Source organism: Symphodus melops (genome assembly GCF_947650265.1).
Source record: "Symphodus melops genome assembly, chromosome: 1".
Classification (NCBI taxonomy): Eukaryota; Metazoa; Chordata; class Actinopteri; order Labriformes; family Labridae; genus Symphodus; species Symphodus melops.
In genome coordinates, this window is record NC_136691.1 from 1361165 (window position 1) to 1383210 (window position 22046).

Consider the following 22046-nt stretch of genomic DNA (forward strand, 5'->3'; position numbering starts at 1 on the left):
GTGTGTGTGTGTGTGTGTGTGTGTGTGTGTGTGTGTGTGTGTGTGTGAAAGTCCAGATTGTGGAACATACCTGTCATCAAAAACAAGAAGGCCACCTCCCGTCAAACGTTTGTGAGCACCAGGACACAAAAACACGATCAGGACGGAATAACTGGAAGCTAACTTTCTACTTTAGGATCTTAAATATGATCACCTTGTTTTTCTTCAGTCGGGAAACAACAAGCTGGATGGTCACGAAGCTTTTTAAAAAGATGCAGCGACTTTAAAGGAGCGGTCTGTAACTCCGCCCCCTAGTGTTTAAAGTGTGTACTGCAAGCTAAACTCTAATCATCACAGAGACACAGAGTGGATGCTCACACACCATGCGGTGGACACTGTAGCTTCAGTGTTTAGCCAGCTCTGCATGTGGTGGACACTGTAGCTTCAGTGTTTAGCCAGCTCTGCATGTGGTGGACACTGTAGCTTCAGTGTTTAGCCAGCTCTGCATGTGGTGGACACTGTAGCTTCAGTGTTTAGCCAGCTCTGCATGCGGTGGACACTGTAGCTTCAGTGTTTAGCCAGCTCTGCATGCGGTGGACACTGTAGCTTCAGTGTTTAGCCAGCTCTGCATGTGGTGGACACTGTAGCTTCAGTGTTTAGCCAGCTCTGCATGTGGTGGACACTGTAGCTTCAGTGTTTAGCCAGCTCTGCATGGGTCTGTGGGGGGGGGGGGGGTCCAATCAAATCCAGAGCATTCAGGAGCAGAATCTAAAGTTAGAAGGAGGACATACTGGCTGCTGCATTGTTGTCAGAGAAGCTTCAACACAGCAGGTTTCCTTCATGATCACACAGGAAGAGAACAGCTCTCTGATTGGTCCTTAGTAGCTGACTGAAAAAAATAAAAACTGATTTAAACTCGTTTAAACATTTTGGCCAAACATGCAACAAACATTACAGCCATCTTAAAAATCTCTTCTTCTGGGCTCTTCAAGTGAAATGTGTTCAAGAGAGAGAGAGGTGTTGTTGATTTCTTCCAGTCGTTTCTTATCTCGCTCGCCCACAGCCGTCCTCTGGTTTGAACTTATCGAGGGAAACACCCAGTCTGGAAATTCACACAGATTAAAGAGCTTTATGAAGTCTGAGAGTGACGTTTTCTCCTTACTGCAGAGTGACTCTGTGTTTCCATTTACCTCAAACACAACAGGCTTTCATCAGATTCTCCAAAGCTGAACAATATTCCATCTCTAATGATTTCAGAAAGATGTTTTCTCTGCTGATTAATCTGAACTGTCTCCTTAAAGATAGAGTCAGCAGCTTCTTCCTTCAAAATAAAATACAGACGTCTCCCAAAGTAAAGCTGCTCCAAGATCACAGAGAACTACAAGATCACAGGAGAACTACAAGATCACAGAGAACTACAAGATCACAGAGAACTACAAGATCACAGGAGAACTACAAGATCACAGGAGAACTACAAGATCACAGAGAACTACAAGATCACAGGAAGAACTACAAGATCACAGAGAACTACAAGATCACTAGAGAACTACAAGATCACAGGAGAACTACAAGGTCACAGGAAGAACTACAAGATCACAGAGAACTACAAGATCAAAGAGAACTACAAGATCACAGAGAACTACAAGATCACAGAGAACTACAAGATCACAGAGAACTACAAGATCTTCAGAAATATAATATAATATTGTCGGATAGAAAAGGTTATAAATGCTTTTTTTAGAGCAGCTCTGACTCTGATCTGGACCATCATGGATCCACACTTCAGTTCCCTCTAAGTCATGATATCATAACATGCGAGCCGTCGTGTTCTTCATCACGTTCACCTCTGGGCTGTGAAAACGTTCATGCTCTCTCTTCATGTCAGAATGTGTGAGAGCTGCTGTTTGTAGAGAGCGCTGCTGTTCTCTGCTCAGACGCTCTGCTCGGCGTCAGCGTCACCTCAGGACGCTCAAAGACTGCTATCACATCTACAGCACGCACGCACACACACACACACACACACTATCTATACCAGCACACACACACACACACTATCTATACCAACGCACACACACATTGTTCATCAGTAAGACATTCTGACATGAATGATCCCTGAGCATCGTCCCTGTGTGTTCCTGCAGGGGGAGCTGGAGTCCCATGGATGGCGGTCTCCGTGCTGGAAATGCTGTCTCAGGCTAACTTTGAGTCAAGCTAACGACAGGCTGAGAGCTGAGGCCACGCCCACCTGTCAATCAGCTCAGCTACACGCCTTATTGTGAATAACTCTGATCCTTCATCCAATCAAAACTGCTGAGTCATCAAAACATTCCCCCCCCGTACAGTGTGCGTGGATGGAGACATGAGCTAATCACACCTATTTGGTTTTTTGAAGCAGGCTGTAAACATGTTCATGTCTGCTGTAAAAACAGGCTGTTTGAATGGGTGTGTATGTGACTTCCTGTGCTGCTGCAGCCAGCCTCTAGTGGACACTCCAGGTACTGCAGCCAGCCTCTAGTGGACACTCCAGGAACTGCAGCCAGCCTCTAGTGGACACTCCAGGAACTGCAGCCAGCCTCTAGTGGACACTCCAGGTACTGCAGCCAGCCTCTAGTGGACACTCCAGGTACTGCAGCCTGCCTCTAGTGGACACTCCAGGAACTGCAGCCAGCCTCTAGTGGACACTCCAGGTACTGCAGCCAGCCTCTAGTGGACACTCCAGGTACTGCAGCCAGCCTCTAGTGGACACTCCAGGAACTGCAGCCAGCCTCTAGTGGACACTCCAGGAACTGCAGCCAGCCTCTAGTGGACACTCCAGGTACTGCAGCCAGCCTCTAGTGGACACTCCAGGTACTACAGCCAGCCTCTAGTGGACACTCCAGGTACTGCAGCCAGCCTCTAGTGGACACTCCAGGTACTGCAGCCAGCCTCTAGTGGACACTCCAGGTACTGCAGCCAGCCTCTAGTGGACACTCCAGGAACTGCAGCCAGCCTCTAGTGGACCAGGAGTAGAAGGTAATTAATCCCTTTGATGATTTAAAGGTTTTTCTTTCTTTATTGACGATCTCTATTTCAAAGCTTTCAAAACAGAATTAGTGATGGAGAAGTTTCCACAGTGAGCTTTGTGATGTTTGTGAGAATCTGGTCGCATTAAAATATTATTCAAGCTAAAGGGGACTTTCCCAGCACACACACACACACACACACACACACACACACACACAGGGATGAAGTGCTGAGAGAGTTGTGGGAGTTGAATATCAGCTGACCGTGTGTGTGAGTGTGTCGTCGTGGAGAGTTTGAGATGGGCGAGCAGGTCTTTCCCACACCCACTTTCTCTCTTTAGAATGTGCCACAAATGTCAGCACACACACATACACACACACACACACACTAACTGCGGCCCCCCATCAGTGGAACGTGTGGGGTCAGGTCGACGCAGGGCGCCGGGTCACGTTCCTGAAGAGGAGAGAGTCAGCGTCCATGTTTCAGCTGACCACAATATTTATCTCCAAGCGACCGACGCTGGTGACAACTTCCTGTTTGACCTCCTGTGCAGGTTTCAGGGACCCCGCTCACAGATCCCCTCTCCAGGGTCTGGGTCCAGGAGAGCACAGGAGCTGCATTTAAAGTCATCATTGTTGCTAACTTTTTCATCAATGACGTTTGGTGGAAAGTTCGGAGCGAAGTCGGGATGAAATGTTTCTTCTTCTTCTTCTTCTTCTTCTTTGTTTCCTGTCAGTTTCTACAAATCCAGAGCAGGAGAAGAAGAGCTTGGGTGGTGATGAGGATGAAGGGGATTTCTTTGTGAAGTCAAACTGTGAGTGAATTAACATCCTGAGCGATGAGAGGAAGTGGACAAAGAGAGCGAGAGCCGGAGAAAAGAATAACTGTGTGTTTCTGCAGTGAAAGACTGTTATTCTTTGGTTCAGCTGAGAGGCGGCCATTGTTGAGGCCAGTTTACCTCTGAGATCCCCGTTCATGATAGCCGGCCCTCAGACCTGATCTCCTCGGGCTGCTGGAGGAGGCTTACCCAAGATTATCTCCCCGATCCGACACCGAAGCCACCGAGCACGAGCGTCGGTTTGTACGCCAAAGAAGAAGACGAAGAAGAAGAAGAAGAAGAAGAAGAAGAAGAAGAAGAAGAAGAAGAAGCTGTTTGCAGATGATGAAGGTTAGCAGAGGTCACGATTCAAGCCCCTCCTCTTTTATTTAACAGGAAGTTTGAAGGTGAATTTTACAGCTTGTTCAAAGAGGAAGAAGACAAGCAGAACAAGTCGTTGGTGCCCCCCCCCCCCCCCAGCCTGCCCCCCCCCCCCCCCAGCCTGCCCCCCCCCCCCTCCAGGCCTGCTCTCTCCCAGGGTGTTTGACCCGACTTTATGCCCCTCTCTGCCCTCTTTCTGCCCCTCGCCGTGCTTCCTGCCCCCTGCTGCAGCTACACAGGCTCTTATTGTAACAGAGCCTACGCCTGTCACTGCCCATCACACACACACACACACACACACACACACACACACACACACACACACACACACACACACACACACACACACACACACACACACACACACACACACACACACACATTATAGATTTGCATGAATACAAAGAACACATCCAGATGAATGAAGGTATGTGAGGTTACGAGCCTTTAAAGAAATATCCTGCTACACTTTGTGCACGATGGCGAGCTGATGCATTGTGGGATCTACACTTTGTGCACGATGGCGAGCTGATGCATTGTGGGATCTACACTTTGTGCACGATGGCGAGCTGATGCATTGTGGGATCTACACTTTGTGCACGATGGCGAGCTGGTGCATTGTGGGATCCTACACTTTGTGCACGATGGCGAGCTGATGCATTGTGGGATCTACACTTTGTGCACGATGGCGAGCTGATGCATTGTGGGATCTACACTTTGTGCACGATGGCGAGCTGATGCATTGTGGGATCCTACACTTTGTGCACGATGGCGAGCTGATGCATTGTGGGATCTACACTTTGTGCACGATGGCGAGCTGGTGCATTGTGGGATCCTACACTTTGTGCACGATGGCGAGCTGATGCATTGTGGGATCTACACTTTGTGCACGATGGCGAGCTGGTGCATTGTGGGATCCTACACTTTGTGCACGATGGCGAGCTGGTGCATTGTGGGATCCTACACTTTGTGCACGATGGCGAGCTGGTGCATTGTGGGATCTACACTTTGTGCACGATGGCGAGCTGATGCATTGTGGGATCCTACACTTTGTGCACGATGGCGAGCTGGTGCATTGTGGGATCCTACACTTTGTGCACGATGGCGAGCTGGTGCATTGTGGGATCCTACACTTTGTGCACGATGGCGAGCTGACGCGTCGTGGTCGCTGTGGTTGGTCGCTTCTTGTTTACGTTTTGTGACGGTCCAGATTGGCGTTGCATCGTTGGAACATGTTGCTTCGTCCACCGTGTCGTTCTTTTAACGGCATGTCCGCCCCCCCCCTCCTGTAGAGAGGGGCATGTTTGAGCCATAAACTCAGACAGATCGGGGGGGGGGGGGGTTCATGAGTGTGTGGAAACGGATTTATACTCACAACATTACAGTTACAATGACCCCCCCTCTAAAGCACTTCCCTCTGCTGTTGAAAGAGATTGCTCCACGATATGAGAACCCCCCCCCAACACACACTCACACACACTCACACACACACACACTCACACACACACAACCTGTCGTACCTAACCTCAGGATAGACTCAAGCTTGAATCTGAGGGCCCCCTGGGGTCTATTTGTTTTGCCCGTCTTCCAAACCAGTCAGAAGCAGCTGATTGGTCGTCGTGCCTCTCCCCTGACTTCCTGTTGATAAAGTGACGCTGTAGCATCAGCAGTCTGTATGATGTGTTTTATTTTGAAATCAAGGGGCCCCGCGTTAGTTAGGGGGCCCATGTCAGTGAGGGGGCCCATGTCAGTGAGGGGGCCCCATGTCAGTGAGGGGGCCTAACATCAGTGAGGGGGGCCCATGTCAGTGAGGGGGCCTAACATCAGTGAGGGGGGCCCATGTCAGTGAGGGGGCCTAACATCAGTGAGGGGGGCCCATGTCAGTGAGGGGGCCTAACATCAGTGAGGGGGGCCCATGTCAGTGAGGGGGCCTAACATCAGTGAGGGGGGCCCATGTCAGTGAGGGGGCCTAACATCAGTGAGGGGGGCCCATGTCAGTGAATGTGCACATTGTCCAATGACAGCTCGCCGCGTGCTCTGTTAAAAACACACTTGCATCATATTTGAAAGGGAGCAAAGTGTGGCGGCGCTCCAGAGACGGACCGCGGCGCTCCAGAGACGGACCGCGGCGCTCCAGAGACGGACCGCGGCGCTCCAGAGACGGACCGCGGCGCTCCAGAGACGGACCGCGGCGCTCCAGAGACGGACCGCGGCGCTCCAGAGACGGACTGCGGCGCACGCGGAGTGCGTGAGCCGCATTCAGCCTGACGTCATCTGAAACAGATTTGGCGCCCTCGCTCGGAGCAGCTCGTGACGGTTCAGTTTTGAAGTTGTGATTTGTTTCTGTGCTGTTCCTGTCGGTGAACGGGAACGCTCGAACGTGTCCCGGAAAAATAAAGAACAAAAACAAGTGCAGCTCCGGTGAACGTGTTTGTTCCCGAACAATGAGCGAGGAGAAGGAGCGTCTGAAGAAGGAAGTGAGAGAAAAGGAGGAAGAGAGGGAAGAAACGCTGCCCGTCCTTTCGTGACGGCCGCTGATTTATTGGGATTTAATGGAGAGCTGCGTTAGAGGTAGAAAGAGAGGAAGCAGTGCACGCCGGCTGGAGTGTGTGTGTGTGTGTGTGTGTGTGTGTGTGTGTGTGTGTGTGTTGACTCAGGCAGCAGGCGACACCACAGCGATTGTTTGGTTTGAGTCCCTCAAGTCAAATTCTCAGGCTCAGAGTTCAGCGAGCTTTAAATACGAGCGAGGAGATCTCACTTTGATTCTACTGAAACACAAAACTCCCCGTGTTCAAGATGAAGAAAGAAGGATGAAGAGTCAGCTGATGAACACGAGCTGCATCTGAGACACACACACACACACACACACACACACACACACACACACAGGTTGACATGTCCACTGTAAACTGTCACCTGTCACATTCTCAGCGTTCCTGACGTTCTCTCCTGTTAGTCTGTTTAACGGGACAATCATGAAGACACCTTTCATGTGTGTGTGTGTGTGTGTGTGTGTGTGTGAGCATGGGAGTGTGTGTGTGTGAGAGAGAGAGTGTGTGAGTGTGTGTGTGTGTGTGAGCATGGGAGTGTGTGTGTGTGAGAGAGAGAGTATGTGTTTTCAAACAAAAGAGGCAAGTGTGTGTAATTTTATCTCTTCTGGCTGACAGTGACCCATTTCTCAGCCTCGTCTGGGATCTGTGTGTGTGTGTGTCTGTGTCTGTGTGTGTGTGTGTGTGTGTGTGTGTCTGTGTCTGTGTGTGTGTGTGTGTGTGTGTCTGTGTCTGTGTGTGTGTGTGTGTCTGTGTCTGTGTCTGTGTGTGTGTGTGTGTGTGTGTGTGGTTATACGTCTGCTCCCACGTTCTGAACGGCCCATTCCCAAGACACTGCCGACACCCTGGGGCCCTCACACACACACACACACACACACACACACACACACACACACACACACACACACACACACACACACAGCTGCTGTGTGTCACAACAGGCCGAAGAGAGAGATGTGGTCGTGGACGAGTTATCTGAGAGGGAGGATTCTGATTGGCCCTCCGTCGCTCCACCTGCAGAACAAAGAGAAGTGTCTTTGTTGATGTTTCGCCACAGAGAGCCGTCCAATCACACGATGGAGACTCACGTTCTGTTGTTCCTGTGACTGACAGGATGTCCCGCCCTCTCTGACAAACATGGACGCTCCTTACTCTCCAGCTTCAGAGCCAAATCCATCTTTCACTCCAGTCTGTGCTTTACGTGTGTGTGTGTGTGTGTGTGTGTGTGTGTTAGGATTTCCTGCTGCTGCACGGCTCAGTTCGTTGACCTCTGGACGATCTATTTTAAACCCCTCAGCTGACCTTTGACCCCTGATTCTTATTTTTAGGATGGTAAGCAGTGTGAGAAGCAGAACAGGGGTTTCCCCAGCCTGCATCGACACTTTGTCTTCTGTAGAAAGACAGAGACGTCTACGTCCTAACCCGACGCACGGAGGACAGACACCCTGCCCACCTCACCGCCGCACGCATCATCCACGCTGTCCACAGCCAGTGAAGGGGATCCACGCACACACACACTTCCCATTTGTGTTTCCGTCTCTCCATGAGGATCACTGGAAGCAGTTCATGCAGCCAGTTTTTGAAGGTGGCGTCTTTAAGAATCACTTTGTTAGCCGAGCTGTCTGAGTGTGTGAAGGCAGCATCGAGGAGTCCAAACAGAAGAAGATACTGTGCATGTTTCCCCCTTGGACTCACAGCTGGATGTCGCCCCCTACAGGGAGCTTGAGAGAACTACAGCTTCTCCTCAGTGTCTGCATGGCAGCAGCTGACATCCGACGTTGCAGCAACATGTGTCATGTTTGCAACGAGAGGAAATCCTCCGTGTTTGTTTGACCTGCTGGAGGGAGAACATGTGAACACAATCTCCTCCAGCAGCATCACCTCCATCCAGCTCAGCAGAGTCCAGATCCAGGCTGAAACCCACCAGGGTCTAGACTCCATAGGGGGGGCATCCTGTCCTGCGTCAGTTTCATCACCCCTCAGGGCTCATGAAGTCGTCATGATGGAGTCTCGCCCCCAAAACACTTTGGTGAACATGTGCAGAAGTACAGTTGTACAAAGTATTGATATACATGTCATATAATAAAGTGCCATAGTGAGAATAGACGAGTTAGCAGCAGAAACTATTGACTATAATGATGAATAGAAAAGACAGGAAGTGCCGAGGGAGGAGCTGCAGCTGCACGAGGTTTCCTCTTATTCAACTTTTGTTACAGATTCATTCAGTCGTCACAGTCTACAAGTTAGCTGCAGAGTCTGATCATGTGGTGCATTCAGGTACTGTGGGGATTCAGAGAAGAGGACTGTATTAAAATGATCCTCATTGAAGCAGACTGAACTTTAAGGACTGCAGAAGAGCTCAGAAACAAGAAAGCCTCCGATTCAAACAAGAATTCATCCCCAACAATCTGACAAGAGAAATGTAAACAAGTCTCTCTCTCTCTCTCTCTCTCTCTCTCTCTCTCTCTCTTTCTCTCTCTCTCTCGATCAGCCCTCTCTCTCTCTCTCTCTCGATCAGCCCTCTCTCTCTCTCTCTCTCTCTTTCTCTCTCTCTCTCTCGCTCTATCAGCCCTCCCTCTTCTTCCTGCTCTCTCACACAGCCTGCTGCACTCTGTCCTCAGATTTCCTGTTTCCCTCCCCTTAGATCTACAGTTTATAGTTGGGTGTAACCAACAAGAGCTGCACAGTCACATGCACAGTCACATGCTTAGTGGATAACAAGTGAAACTTGTTTCAGTTATGAGGAAGTGAATCTCACACAGTCGTTGATACAGAGAGGAGAAATGGCGCAGAAAGGAGTTCAGCTGGACCGGCAATCCTTCTCTTGTTCCATCTGTCTGGATCTCCTGAAGGATCCGAGGACTCTTAGCTGTGGACACAGTTACTGCATGAACTGTATTAAAGGACACTGGGATGCAGAGGATTATAAGGCAGTCTATACCTGTCCTCAGTGCAGAGAGGAATTCATACCGAGGCCTGTCCTGAAGAAAAACACCATGTTGGCAGATTTAGTGGAGAAGCTGAAGAAGACTGGACTCCAAGCTGCTCCTGCTGATCACTGCTATGCTGGATCTGAAGACGTGGCCTGTGATGTCTGCACCGGGAGGAAACTGAAAGCCTGTAAGTCCTGTCTGCAGTGTCTGGCCTCTTACTGTCAGAATCACCTCCAGCCTCATTTAGAAGCAGCTGTCTTTAAGAAACACAAGCTGGTGGAGCCCTCCAAGAAGCTCCAGGAGAACGTGTGCTCTCGTCATGATGAGGTGCTGAAGATGTTCTGTCGTACTGATCAGCAGTCTATCTGTCTCATCTGTTTAATGGACGAACACAAAGGTCACGACACAGTCTCAGCTGCAGCAGAAAGGAGCGAGAAGCAGAGAGAGCTCGAGGTGAGTCGACTAAACACCCAGCAGAGAATCCAGGATGGAGAGAAAGATGTGAAGCTGCTCCAACAGGAGGTGGAGGCTATCAATGGCTCTGCTGATAAAACAGTGAGGAACAGTGAGAAGATGTTCACTGAGCTGATCCGTCTCATGGAGAAAAGACTCTCTGATGTGACGCAGCAGGTCAGATCCCAGCAGCAAACTGAAGTGAGTCGAGTCAGAGAGCGTCAGGAGAAGCTGGAGCAGGAGATCACTGAGCTGAAGAGGAAAGACGCTGAGATGGAGAAGCTGTCACACACACAGGACCACATCCAGTTTCTACAGGACTACCCCTCAGTGTCAGCACTCAGTGAATCTACACACTCATCCATCATCAAGATCCGTCCTCTCAGGTACTTTGAGGACGTGACAGCAGCTGTGTCAGAAGTCAGAGATAAACTACAGGACGTCCTGACAGACAAATGGACAAACGTCTCACAGACACTGACTGAAGCGGATGTTTTACTGTCAGGACCAGAACCAGAGCCAGAACCAGAACCACAACCAGAGCCCAAGACCAGAGCTGAGTTCTTAAAATATTCATGTGACATCACACTGGATCCAAACACAGCACACACACGTCTGTTATTATCTGATGGGAACAGAAAAGTAACATTAACAGGTCAGATCCAGTCTTATTCTAGACACCCAGACAGATTCACTGGTTGTTGGCAGGTCCTGAGTAAAGAGAGTCTGACTGGACGTTGTTACTGGGAGGTGGAGTGGAGAGGAAGAGTTTCTGTAGCAGTCGCATACAAGAATATCAAAAGAACAGGAGATGAATGTGTGTTTGGACGTAATGACAAATCTTGGACCTTGCTTTGTTCCAACAACAGTTATGACTTTTGGTACAACAGTGTCCACATTCCTCTCTCAGGTCCTCAGTCCTCCAGAGTAGGAGTGTACCTGGATCACAGAGCAGGTATTCTGTCCTTCTACAGCATCTCTGAAACCATGACTCTCCTCCACAGAGTCCAGACCACATTCACTCAGCCTCTACATGCTGGACTCAGGGCTTTTGGTTATGACGGAGCCTCTGCTGAGTTGTGTAAACTGAAATAGACAGAAGTCTTTAAGGAGACAGATGTTTAACTTTCTGTGTTTGAAATCTTCAACTTGATTTTTATCCATGCTCGTTGCTGAGATCTGATGGTCGTCACCTGTCAATCAAACTTTATGGGCGGTACTTTGACCTCTTCTCGTCTGTTCTGTAAATGTTTGAGCATCTTTAAGTGACGCTCCTTCCTGTGTCTGTTTAGCCGTGGACTCTTTCACTGCTCACCGTGACTTTTGTTCACCTGAACTGACATTTCTCTGTGTGAAAATGATGATTTGTGTTCATACATTTATATGCTGTTGTTTCTGTTCTGATTCAGAGAGAGATAGAGAGAGAGAGAGAGAGAGAGAGAGAGACAGAGAGAGAGAGAGAGAGAGAGAGAGAGAGAGCAGCAAACTTTTCTTTCATGCTGATTTTCTCTTCTCACCACTTTGTACATTTGTATAAAATCTATCAAATCCCACTTAAAGAAAGGAGTTAGTCAGAATAAATGTTGGTGTTCATATTCAAAGTGATGTAAAAATGTCCTCTGAGGTGTTTTCAAAATGTAATCGTCCTGATGAAATCAATAAGGAGATAAATCCTGGTTTAGATTCTGATCAAACAAAGTGATTGTGTGGATGAAGTGAATGTGTTCATGAAATGATTGAAGGAGAGACATTGAACACACTTTACTGATTTGATGTGTGAACAACCTGAAGTTTGACATCCTGAATAAACTCACATGAACTCAACCTTTTCTTCTTTGTCTTCATTGCAAACAAACAAAAAACCTTCTCCTGTTTGTACCAGCTGAGTTTCTGCATGTCTGCAATTCTGCATGAAGTTAAACAACTTATTCTGTTCTGTTGAAAGTTGTGTTGTACTAAAATTCAGACTTTAATGTGTTCATTGAAAAAGCTCTTATTTTATTTATCCCTGTGGGGCAATTAAAAGCATCAGATCCTCATTTAGAAGCAGAAGACGATTTTTATTTGTATTTATGCTTTAAAAAATGAATAAATAATATTAGATTTGAACTGAATCTATTATTGAATGATTAATTGTGTGGCTCTGATGTAAAATCTTAACAAATAACATCTGCTTGTATTTCAAATATTTCAAATATTGCACTTGGCTGCTAAGGCTGCTGGGTAATTTTGACATGGTGTGTTTTAATAGAGAATAAATATTTGCCCCCCCTCTCTTTAAATTTCGAAGTCACTAAAAGCTAAACTCTGAAAACATAAGCAAACTACTGTTTCACTGCCTGTATTATTGTGTTATCATGGGATAATCCGAGTGATTGTGCTCCGTATGGGTGAGATTATTCATGCTAAAGTCAGCCTGATCAGCAGAGGGCGCTCTAAGCTTCATACTAGACTGCGCATCAGCAGCTGACGCAGGTAGAGCAGAAGTCAGCACGTGATGAGTTCCAGTGTGCACGCGACGGAGAGAGCTCCTGATCTAACTGTATTGTTTCATATTTCTACAGGTAAGTAGATGGTAATTAACATCCCGGTGATAGACAGCAGTAGGATGTTATTAGCAGAGCTTTAGTTTCTCATAGTAACATTAAGAGACTAAAATGTGTCTAAAATGGCGGCCGCCGATAGAAACAACTCCGGTTGCTAAATATGAAGCTAGTGACTTTGTGAGTAAGATAACTTTTCAGAGCTTTATGGTAAAGACAATAATAGTGAGAACAAACGGTGTGAAGCAGGATAAACCGAGCCATTGTTTGAGACGGGGTATTAGCTGTGTATGATGTCGAGTAGGCTAGGCTAATACAGTATATACATGCTAATTCCCGCTAATATGTTAGCGCTACATCATGCTTTATCAGCTCAGTCAAAGTTAGGTTTTCTTGGTCTAGATTAAAAGAGTTTATCAGAGTATTATGATAAAAAGAAATTGCACAAGATAGATAGATAGATAGATAGATAGATAGATAGATAGATAGATAGATAGATACTTTATTGATCCCGAGGGAAATTCAAGGCATCCAGTAGCAGTATACAGACAGGCAGGACACAAGACATCAGTTACAATACACACCCGCTGTCCCCCCCCCCCCCCCCCCCCCCCCCCCCCTCTCTATAAAATAATCCCCAAACTAGATTTAGCAGCCCCTATGTGACTAAGAGTAAACATAATTACAGGTTAAACCTGTGCAGTTAGCATTAGCATTAGACTTAAAACTTATATAGTATAATGTACATAACCTGTGAAGGACAGAAAAACATGTGCTGATTAAAAGAGACCTGTAAACAGTTAAAGAGCCTTAGAAACAAAGTGCTGACCTTCTAGAAACTAGTTACATGTGCATGTACAGAGGTGTTTGAGGTAGTGCCAGAGGTGTGAGTACAGTCATTAAAAAAGTATCCATAGGATACATAAAGTTATACACTGAAAGTGGACTATAAAAACTATAAAAGTAGAAGTTGGCACAGAGCCAAAACAAATGAATAACATATCAAGATGAGTACGACAGGGACGGAGCTACTGAATGTGCGGCCACTCGCGTCGGCGCACAGGTGAGACCCAGATATAGAGCGTGGACAGGCGGACTCTTTATTTTATTTCCGACCGCCCCCCAGGAGCCCGCCACAGCCTGTATTTTAGCCAGAGACAGACCCACTTTTATTGGACTATTTTGTTTTGAGCTCTCGTGAGGGGGCACTCTGTCTCCCGCAGAGACCTAGAACCAGGAGGGGGACCTCTCCTGCACTCTACCCAGCTCATGAGCTCTCAAAAGGGGACACTTTCTCTGCCAGGGAGACCCAGAACCAGGAGGCACACTCTGCCTCCACTCTACCCAGCTCTGGAGGCCTCACAGGGCAATGCAGAGTGACCTTTGACCTGGAGCACCAGGAGGGGGACCTCTCCTTCAATCTACCCAGGTGTCGAGCTCTCATAAGGGGACACTCTTTCACCCACAGACACCCAGCACCAGGAGGGGGACCTCTCCTTCAATCTACCCAGGTGTCGAGCTCTCATAAGGGGACACTCTTTCACCCACAGACACCCAGCACCAGGAGGGGGACCTCTCCTTCAATCTACCCAGGTGTCGAGCTCTCAAAAGGGGACACTCTTTCTCCCACAGAGACCCAGGACCAGGAGGGGGACCTCTCTTTCAATCTAGCCAGGTGATGAGCTCTCATAAGCGGGAACTCTTTCTCCCACAGAGACCCAGAACCAGGAGGGGGACCTCTCCTTTAATCTACCCAGCTCTGCAGCTCTCAAGAGGGGACACTCTTTCTCCCACCGAGACCCAGATCCAGGAGGGGGACCTCTCCTTTAATCTACCCAGGTGTGGAGCTCTCATCAGGGGGAACTTTCTCTGCCACAGACACCCAGCACCAGGAGGGAGAGCTCTCCTCCACTCTACCCAGCTCTGGAGCTCTCATAAGGGGGAACTTTCTCTGCCACAGACACCCAGGACCAGGAGGGGGACCTCTCCTACACTCTACCCAGCTCTGGAGCTCTCAAAAGGGGACACTCTTTCTCCCACAGAGACCAAGGACCAGGAGGGGGACCTCTCCTTTAATCTACCCTGCTCTGGAGCTCTCAAAAGGGGGCACTTTCTCTGCCACAGACACCCAGAACCAGGGGGGCACACTCTGCCTCCACTCTACCCAGCTCTGGAGGCCTCACAGGGAGGTGCAGAGTGACCTTTGACCTGGAGCACAAGGAGGGGGGGACCTCTCCTTCAATCTACCCAGGTGTGGAGCTCTCCTAAGCGGGCGCTCTTTCTCCCACAGAGACCCAGAACCAGGAGGGGGACCTCTCCTTTTATCTTCCCAGGTGTGGAGCTCTGCAGCGGACACACTCTCCCCCACTAACCTCTGTGTTTTCAAAAATTCAAGATTCAAGATTTCTTTCTTTAGTCCCGAAGGAAATTTGCCTTGGACATACAGGCTGCTGCATAACACATAACACGACAGAAAAGAAAAAATACAGTAAAACAGTGCATAGCACACAAGTGCAATAAATTGCTTACCTACATACATACATACATGGCACTCCTTTACAGGAACAGAAACCTCTACTTATGGCCTGAGTTCAACAGAGAAATGGATAGTGGGATAAATGAAAATTTAAACCTGTTCAAATATCTTTTCTTATTTTTAACTTGAACTCTGTAACATTTGATGTACTGATCAAAACCAGGCAAAGACATTTCCAGTTTGCAATGATTTACGTCTCCCAAAATCAGTATGGGAGCCTCAGGTGTACGTTGCAGCTGCCTGTGCACACCGTCTGCCACCTGGGCTGCAGCCCTCCCTGCGTTGGCACTCGGAGGTACATAAACAGCGCAAATTAGAATGTTTCCAAACTCCCCTGGTAGGAAGAATGGTCTGAGACTCAAACACAGCAGTTCGATGTCCGGGTTACTATTTATGTAGTATGTATTTCAACAAACCTTTTTCTGATCAATGGGCAACTGTGAAGCATGTTTTACAGTATTTGAAGGGAACCCAAGACAAAGCATTGTGTTTTTGTAAATATACAGAGGACATCCTGATTCATGCCTACAGTGATGCAAATTGGGCTTCTGATGTTGATGATAGAAAGAGTACGACAGGGTACTGCATCAGCTTAAACAAGAACGGTCCACTGGTTTCTTGGAAAACCAAACGACAGCCAACAGTTGCATGATCTACCTGTGAGGCCGAGTATATGGCATTAGCTGCGACAATGTAGGAATGTTTACACTTAAAACAGCTGATGAAGTGTTTTGACGGTCAGGGTTACAAATGCTGTGTCTATGAAGACAATCAAGGAGCTATAGCTTTAGCCAAAAATCCAGTTCATAGACAACGCTGCAAGCATGTAGACATAAAATACCACTTTGTTAGGTCCTTAGTGAATGATGATGAAATACACCTTAAGTACTGCCCAACCAATGATATGGTAGCAGATGTGTTAACGAAGCCTGCTACTAAGTTAAAGCTGGAAAGGTTTAAGATGTTTATGTTTGGAATATGAAGTGTCTGCATTTTTCTGTATGCATGTTCATAGGATGGAATTTGGGAAATGTGAGCAAATGGGGGAGTTGAGATTTGTGCTCTCATTTCATTTTGTGTTTGAGATTATGCCCTTGTCTGTATTTGTTTTTCTATTTTGATTTCCCATGTGTTGTCATGTGACCTAACCTGTGTAATTAGTGACCCTACAGGTGAACTTAATAAAAGCACCTGTGCCCGCAATGCGGTTGTTCACACAAAGAGAAGTTCATGTACTGTGTGGTTGTGTCTTCGTTTAACGTTGCATAAAAGTTGTTCTGCTAACAGGGGCACACGGTATGCAATTGTGTAGCTGTTGTGGAAAATGGTGTTTCTTTGTACAAATTTTGGTTTTAATTTCAGGATTTTTTTTATTTTGAAAGGTTGTCCAGTGCTATGTACAGTTACTGACACCTACTGGTTAAATTGTGTATTGCACTGAGTGGTCAGCATGTGGTGTTCACGTTTAATTGAAGTTGTTAAGTGTGCCACGTGGAGCTATTGCCGATGGTAGGACATGGATGAAGGAGACTCTTCTGTGAAGAATGTGAAGAGACTGCAATTACCAAACATTTGTGGACAGTTGGGGCACACGGTATGCAATTGTATTTTTATTTATAAAAGACATTTTGCTTAGCTTTTGTGTAATCTTTGCTCATAAATGCTTTTTAGTTTTGCTCATTTTAGTTTTTCACTGTGTTGCTGACATATGGAAAAGAACAAATATTGATCTAATATTGGCTTTTCTGTACCAGAAGAAGAAGCTTTGGGAGCAGTTATAAAAGCAATCTTTAGATTTTTGACAGAGACTGGCCTTATCAAGAGAATGTAACGCCTATAATTCAAGAGGAGGAGGAGAAATGACCGTTTAAATCCAGCAGATGGCAGTAATGCAACATAAGGATGCCAACTGCTGTAATACTCCAAAGAATAAAAAGAATGACAGTTTTCTGATGCAAGCTGCCAATAAAATCCACAGAAGAAGAAGAAGAAATATTCCTGGATGGGACAGATGGAACTTTCTCATTCTGAAAGTAGGAAGTGGAGTGGGACGGCTAATTCAAACAAGCAAATACATTTAAATAACTAGGATTTGTGTTGGACTCTTGATTACAGTTTTGGAATTTGGACTTAGCGGTTGACATCACCTGGTTTGTGACTGGATCAGAATGTCAACAACGGAAGACGATAATATGGAGTCAGGGAGCAGGACTTCAATACCTAGTCAGAGAGGACAAAGTCAGGGTCTGTGCTTCATACACTGTAGCGCTCCTCCACCCCCATCCCCTCCATCCAGCTCAGCAGAGTCCAGATCCAGGCTGAAACCCACCAGGGTCTAGACTCCATAGGGGGGCATCCTGTCCTGCGTCAGCTTCATCACCCCTCAGAGCTCATGAAGTCGTCATGATGGAGTCTCGCCCCCAAAACACTTTGCACTTTTCATTCTATAATTGTGGCACTTTTCATTGTTAATACATGACTGTTCATTCTCAATGAAGTCTCTCCTGATTGAACTGCAGTGAGCAATGCATTGTGGGATGCTCACCTTGATGCAAATTAACAAAGGCCATAAACAGTATAATGATGTATTAGATGATGGATGGATGGATTGCTTAAGTGAATGTAAGCACACTTTGGTGAACATGTGCAGAAGTACAGTTGTACATAGTATTGATATACATGTCATATAATAAAGTGTCATAGTGAGAATAGACTAGTTAGCAGCAGAAACTATTGACTATAATGATGAATAGAAAAGACAGGAAGTGCCGAGGGAGGAGCTGCGGCTGCACCAGGTTTCCTCTTATTCAACTTTTGTTACAGATTCATTCAGTCGTCACAGTCTACAAGTTAGCTGCAGAGTCTGATCATGTGGTGCATTCAGGTACTGTGGGGATTCAGAGAAGAGGACTGTATTAAAATGATCCTCATTGAAGCAGACTGAACTTCAAGGACTGCAGAAGAGCTCATTTCAGAAACAAGAAAGCCTCGGATTCAAACAAGAATTCATCCCCAACAATCTGACATGAGAAGTGTTTTTAAAAGAGAAATGTAAACAAGTCTCTCTCTCTCTCTCTCTCTCTTCCTCTCTCTCTCTCTCTCTCTCTCTCTCTCTCTCGATCAGCCCTCCCTCTTCTTCCTGCTCTCACACACAGCCTGCTGCACTCTGTCCTCACATTTCCTGGTTCCCTCCCCTTCAGATCTACAGTTTATAGTTGGGTGTAACCAACAAGAGCTGCACAGTCACATGCACAGACACATGCTTTGTAGATCAGTGGTGAAACTTGTTTCAGTTATGAGGAAGTGAATCTCACACAGTCGTTGTTACAGAGAGGAGAAATGGCGCAGAAAGGAGTTCAGCTCGACCGGGAATCCATCTCTTGTTCCATCTGTCTGGATCTCCTGAAGGATCCGAGGACTCTTAGCTGTGGACACAGTTACTGCATGAACTGTATTAAAGGCCACTGGGATACACAGGATTATAAGGCAGTCTATACCTGTCCTCAGTGCAGAGAGGAGTTCATACCGAGGCCTGTCCTGAAGAAAAACACCATGTTGGCAGATTTAGTGGAGAAGCTGAAGAAGACTGGACTCCAAGCTGCTCCTGCTGATCACTGCTATGCTGGATCTGAAGACGTGGCCTGTGATGTCTGCACCGGGAGGAAACGGAAAGCCTGTAAGTCCTGTCTGCAGTGTCTGGCCTCTTACTGTCAGAATCACCTCCAGCCTCATTTAGAAGCAGCTGTCTTTAAGAAACACAAGCTGGTGGAGCCCTCCAAGAAGCTCCAGGAGAACGTGTGCTCTCGTCATGATGAGGTGATGAAGATGTTCTGTCGCACTGATCAGCAATCTATCTGTCTCATCTGTTTAATGGACCAACACAAAGGTCATGACACAGTCTCAGCTGCAGCAGAAAGGAGCGAGAAGCAGAGAGAGCTCGAGGTGAGTCGACTAAACACCCAGCAGAGAATCCAGGACGGAGAGAAAGATGTGAAGCTGCTCCAACAGGAGGTGGAGGCTATCAATGGCTCTGCTGATAAAACAGTGAGGAACAGTGAGAAGATGTTCACTGAGCTGATCCGTCTCATGGAGAAAAGACGCTCTGATGTGACGCAGCAGGTCAGATCCCAGCAGCAAACTGAAGTGAGTCGAGTCAGAGAGCGTCAGGAGAAGCTGGAGCAGGAGATCACTGAGCTGAAGAGGAAAGACGCTGAGATGGAGAAGCTGTCACACACACAGGACCACATCCAGTTTCTACAGGACTACCCCTCAGTGTCAGCACTCAGTGAATCTACACACTCATCCAGCATCAAGATCCGTCCTCTGAGGTACTTTGAGGACGTGACAGCAGCTGTGTCAGAAGTCAGAGATAAACTACAGGACGTCCTGACAGACAAATGGACAAACGTCTCACAGACACTGACTGAAGTGGATGTTTTACTGTCAGAACCAAAACCAGAACCAGAGCCCAAGACCAGAGCTGAGTTTTTAAAATATTCATGTGACATCACACTGGATCCAAACACAGTAAACACACAGCTGTTATTATCTGATGGGAACAGAAAAGTAACATATACAGATCAGAACCAGTCTTATTCTAGTCACCCAGACAGATTCACTGGTTGTTGGCAGGTCCTGAGTAAAGAGAGTCTGACTGGACGTTGTTACTGGGAGGTGAAGTGGAGAGGAAGAGTTTCTGTAGCAGTCACATACAAGAATATCAACAGAGCAGGTGATGACTGCAGATTTGGATTTAATGACAAATCTTGGATGTTATTTTGTTCCAACAACAGTTATGACTTTTGGTACAACAAAGTCCAGACTCCTGTCTCAGGTCCTCGGTCCTCCAGAGTAGGAGTGTACCTGGATCACAGAGCAGGTATTCTGTCCTTCTACAGAACCTCTAAAACAATGACTCTCCTCCACAGAGTCCAGACCACATTCACTCAGCCTCTACATGCTGGACTCAGGGTTTATGGTGTTGATGGAGACTCTGCTGAGTTGTGTAAACTGAAATAGACTTTAAGGAGACAGATGTTTAACTTTCTGTGTTTGAAATCTTCAACTTGATTTTTTTTTTTTCGGTACTTTGACCTCTTCTCGTCTGTTCTGTAAATGTTTGAGCGTCTTTAAGTGACGCTCCTTCCTGTGTCTGTTTAGCCGTGGACTCTTTCACTGCTCACCGTGACTTTTGTTCACCTGAACTGACATTTCTCTGTGTGAAAATGATGATTTGTGTTCATACATTTATATGCTGTTGTTTCTGTTCTGATTCAGAGTCTGAAGAGAGAGAGAGAGAGAGAGAGAGAGAGAGAGAGAGCAGCAAACTTTTCTTTCATGCTGATTTTCTCTTCTCACCACTTTGTACATTTGTATAAAATCTATCAAATCCCACTTAAAGAAAGGAGTTAGTCAGAATAAATGTTGGTGTTCATATTCAAAGTGATGTAAAAATGTCCTCTGAGGTGTTTTCAAAATGTAATCGTCCTGATGAAATCAATAAGGAGATAAATCCTGGTTTAGATTCTGATCAAACAAAGTGATTGTGTGGATGAAGTGAATGTGTTCATGAAATGATTGAAGGAGAGACATTGAACACACTTTACTGATTTGATGTGTGAACAAGCTGAAGTTTGACATCCTGAATAAACTCACATGAACTCAACCTTTTCTTCTTTGTCTTCATTACAAACTACAGAAGAATATTTCCTGACAGTTAAAAACATACAAACCCATATTAAGTCAATATTATGAGATAAAAAATGTAAACATGTAAAGGGGACATATTATGTAAAATCCACTCTGACAGTGTTTTAAAACATTTATTTGGGTAACCTCAGTGTCTACAGACCCACAAACTTTGAAATATATCATCCATTCCTTTGTTTGTGGTCTGCATGAGTCTGACATCACTTCTGCTCTCCTTGTGAGAGATTATGAAGAAGTGTTGTATTAACATCATATAAGGGGGTCACACACTGCACAACTGACTACATGAACTTCTGTATGGACGTTGTGGTTCCCACGAAAACTGTGCGCTGCTTCCCGAACAACAAGCCCTGGATCACCAGCGATGTCAAGGAGATCCTTAACAGGAAGAAAAGGGCATTCAAGGAGGGAGACCAGGCAGAGCTGAAGCGGGTGCAGGGGGAACTCAAGGTCAGACTCCGAGAGGCAAAGGAGGAGTACAGAAGGAAGGTAGAACAGAAGCTGCAGCAGAACAACATGAGGGAGGTCTGGGAGGGCATGAAAATCATCACAGGCTGCATGAAGAAAAACAACAACGCAGAAGACGGGGACCCTGAGAGAGCAAATCAGCTCAACTGGTTTTTTAACAGGTTTGACAGCCCCGTCGCTCCAGCTAGTGCCTGTTCCCCCAGCACCCCTCTACACACCCCCTCCCTCCCTCTCACTCCCCCCAACACCTCCACGAGGACAAACACAATCTCCAGAGACAATCCATCCCCCCTCCCCCCCACCATCAGCAGAGACCAGGTGAGCAAGGAGCTGAAAAAAACTCAGCCCCAGGAAGGCAGCAGGCCCGGACAAGGTGTGTCCCAGGATGCTAAAGGCCTGCTCTGCTGAGCTGGGGGAGCCACTTCAGCACGTCTTCAACATGAGCCTGCGGCTCTGGAAGGTTCCTGTGCTCTGGAAGACCTCGTGCCTCACCCCGGTCCCCAAGAAGAAAAACCCCAGTGAGCCAGGCGAGACCAATCAGGTGAGACCAATCGCTCTGACATCCCACGTTATGAAGACCTTTGAACGGCTGCTGCTCCAACACCTCAGACCCCAGGTCCAACACGCACAGGATCCCCTGCAGTTTGCATACCAGGCAAAGGTGGGCGTGGACGA

At 47.0% G+C, this 22046-nt stretch overlaps 3 protein-coding genes across 3 annotated transcripts in view; 2 read left to right on the plus strand and 1 right to left on the minus strand.

Annotated features, from left to right (window-relative positions):
* The window catches only part of LOC306824835 (homeobox protein Nkx-2.4-like), an 85092-nt gene that overhangs the window by 14541 nt on the left and 48505 nt on the right, over positions 1-22046 (minus strand). The gene's annotated exons all lie outside the window — the stretch shown is intronic.
* Positions 9513-11939, plus strand: LOC306824761 (tripartite motif-containing protein 16-like; the record flags this gene model as incomplete). Its single annotated transcript, XM_079345097.1, has 1 exon — positions 9513-11939. The coding sequence occupies one exon, from the start codon at positions 9513-9515 to the stop codon at positions 11208-11210; it is 1698 nt and encodes a 565-aa protein (XP_079201223.1). The 3' UTR covers positions 11211-11939.
* Positions 18477-20213, plus strand: LOC306824802 (tripartite motif-containing protein 16-like; the record flags this gene model as incomplete). The annotated part of the gene is made up of 1 exon (XM_079345156.1): positions 18477-20213. The coding sequence occupies exon 1, from the start codon at positions 18534-18536 to the stop codon at positions 20211-20213; it is 1680 nt and encodes a 559-aa protein (XP_079201282.1). The 5' UTR covers positions 18477-18533.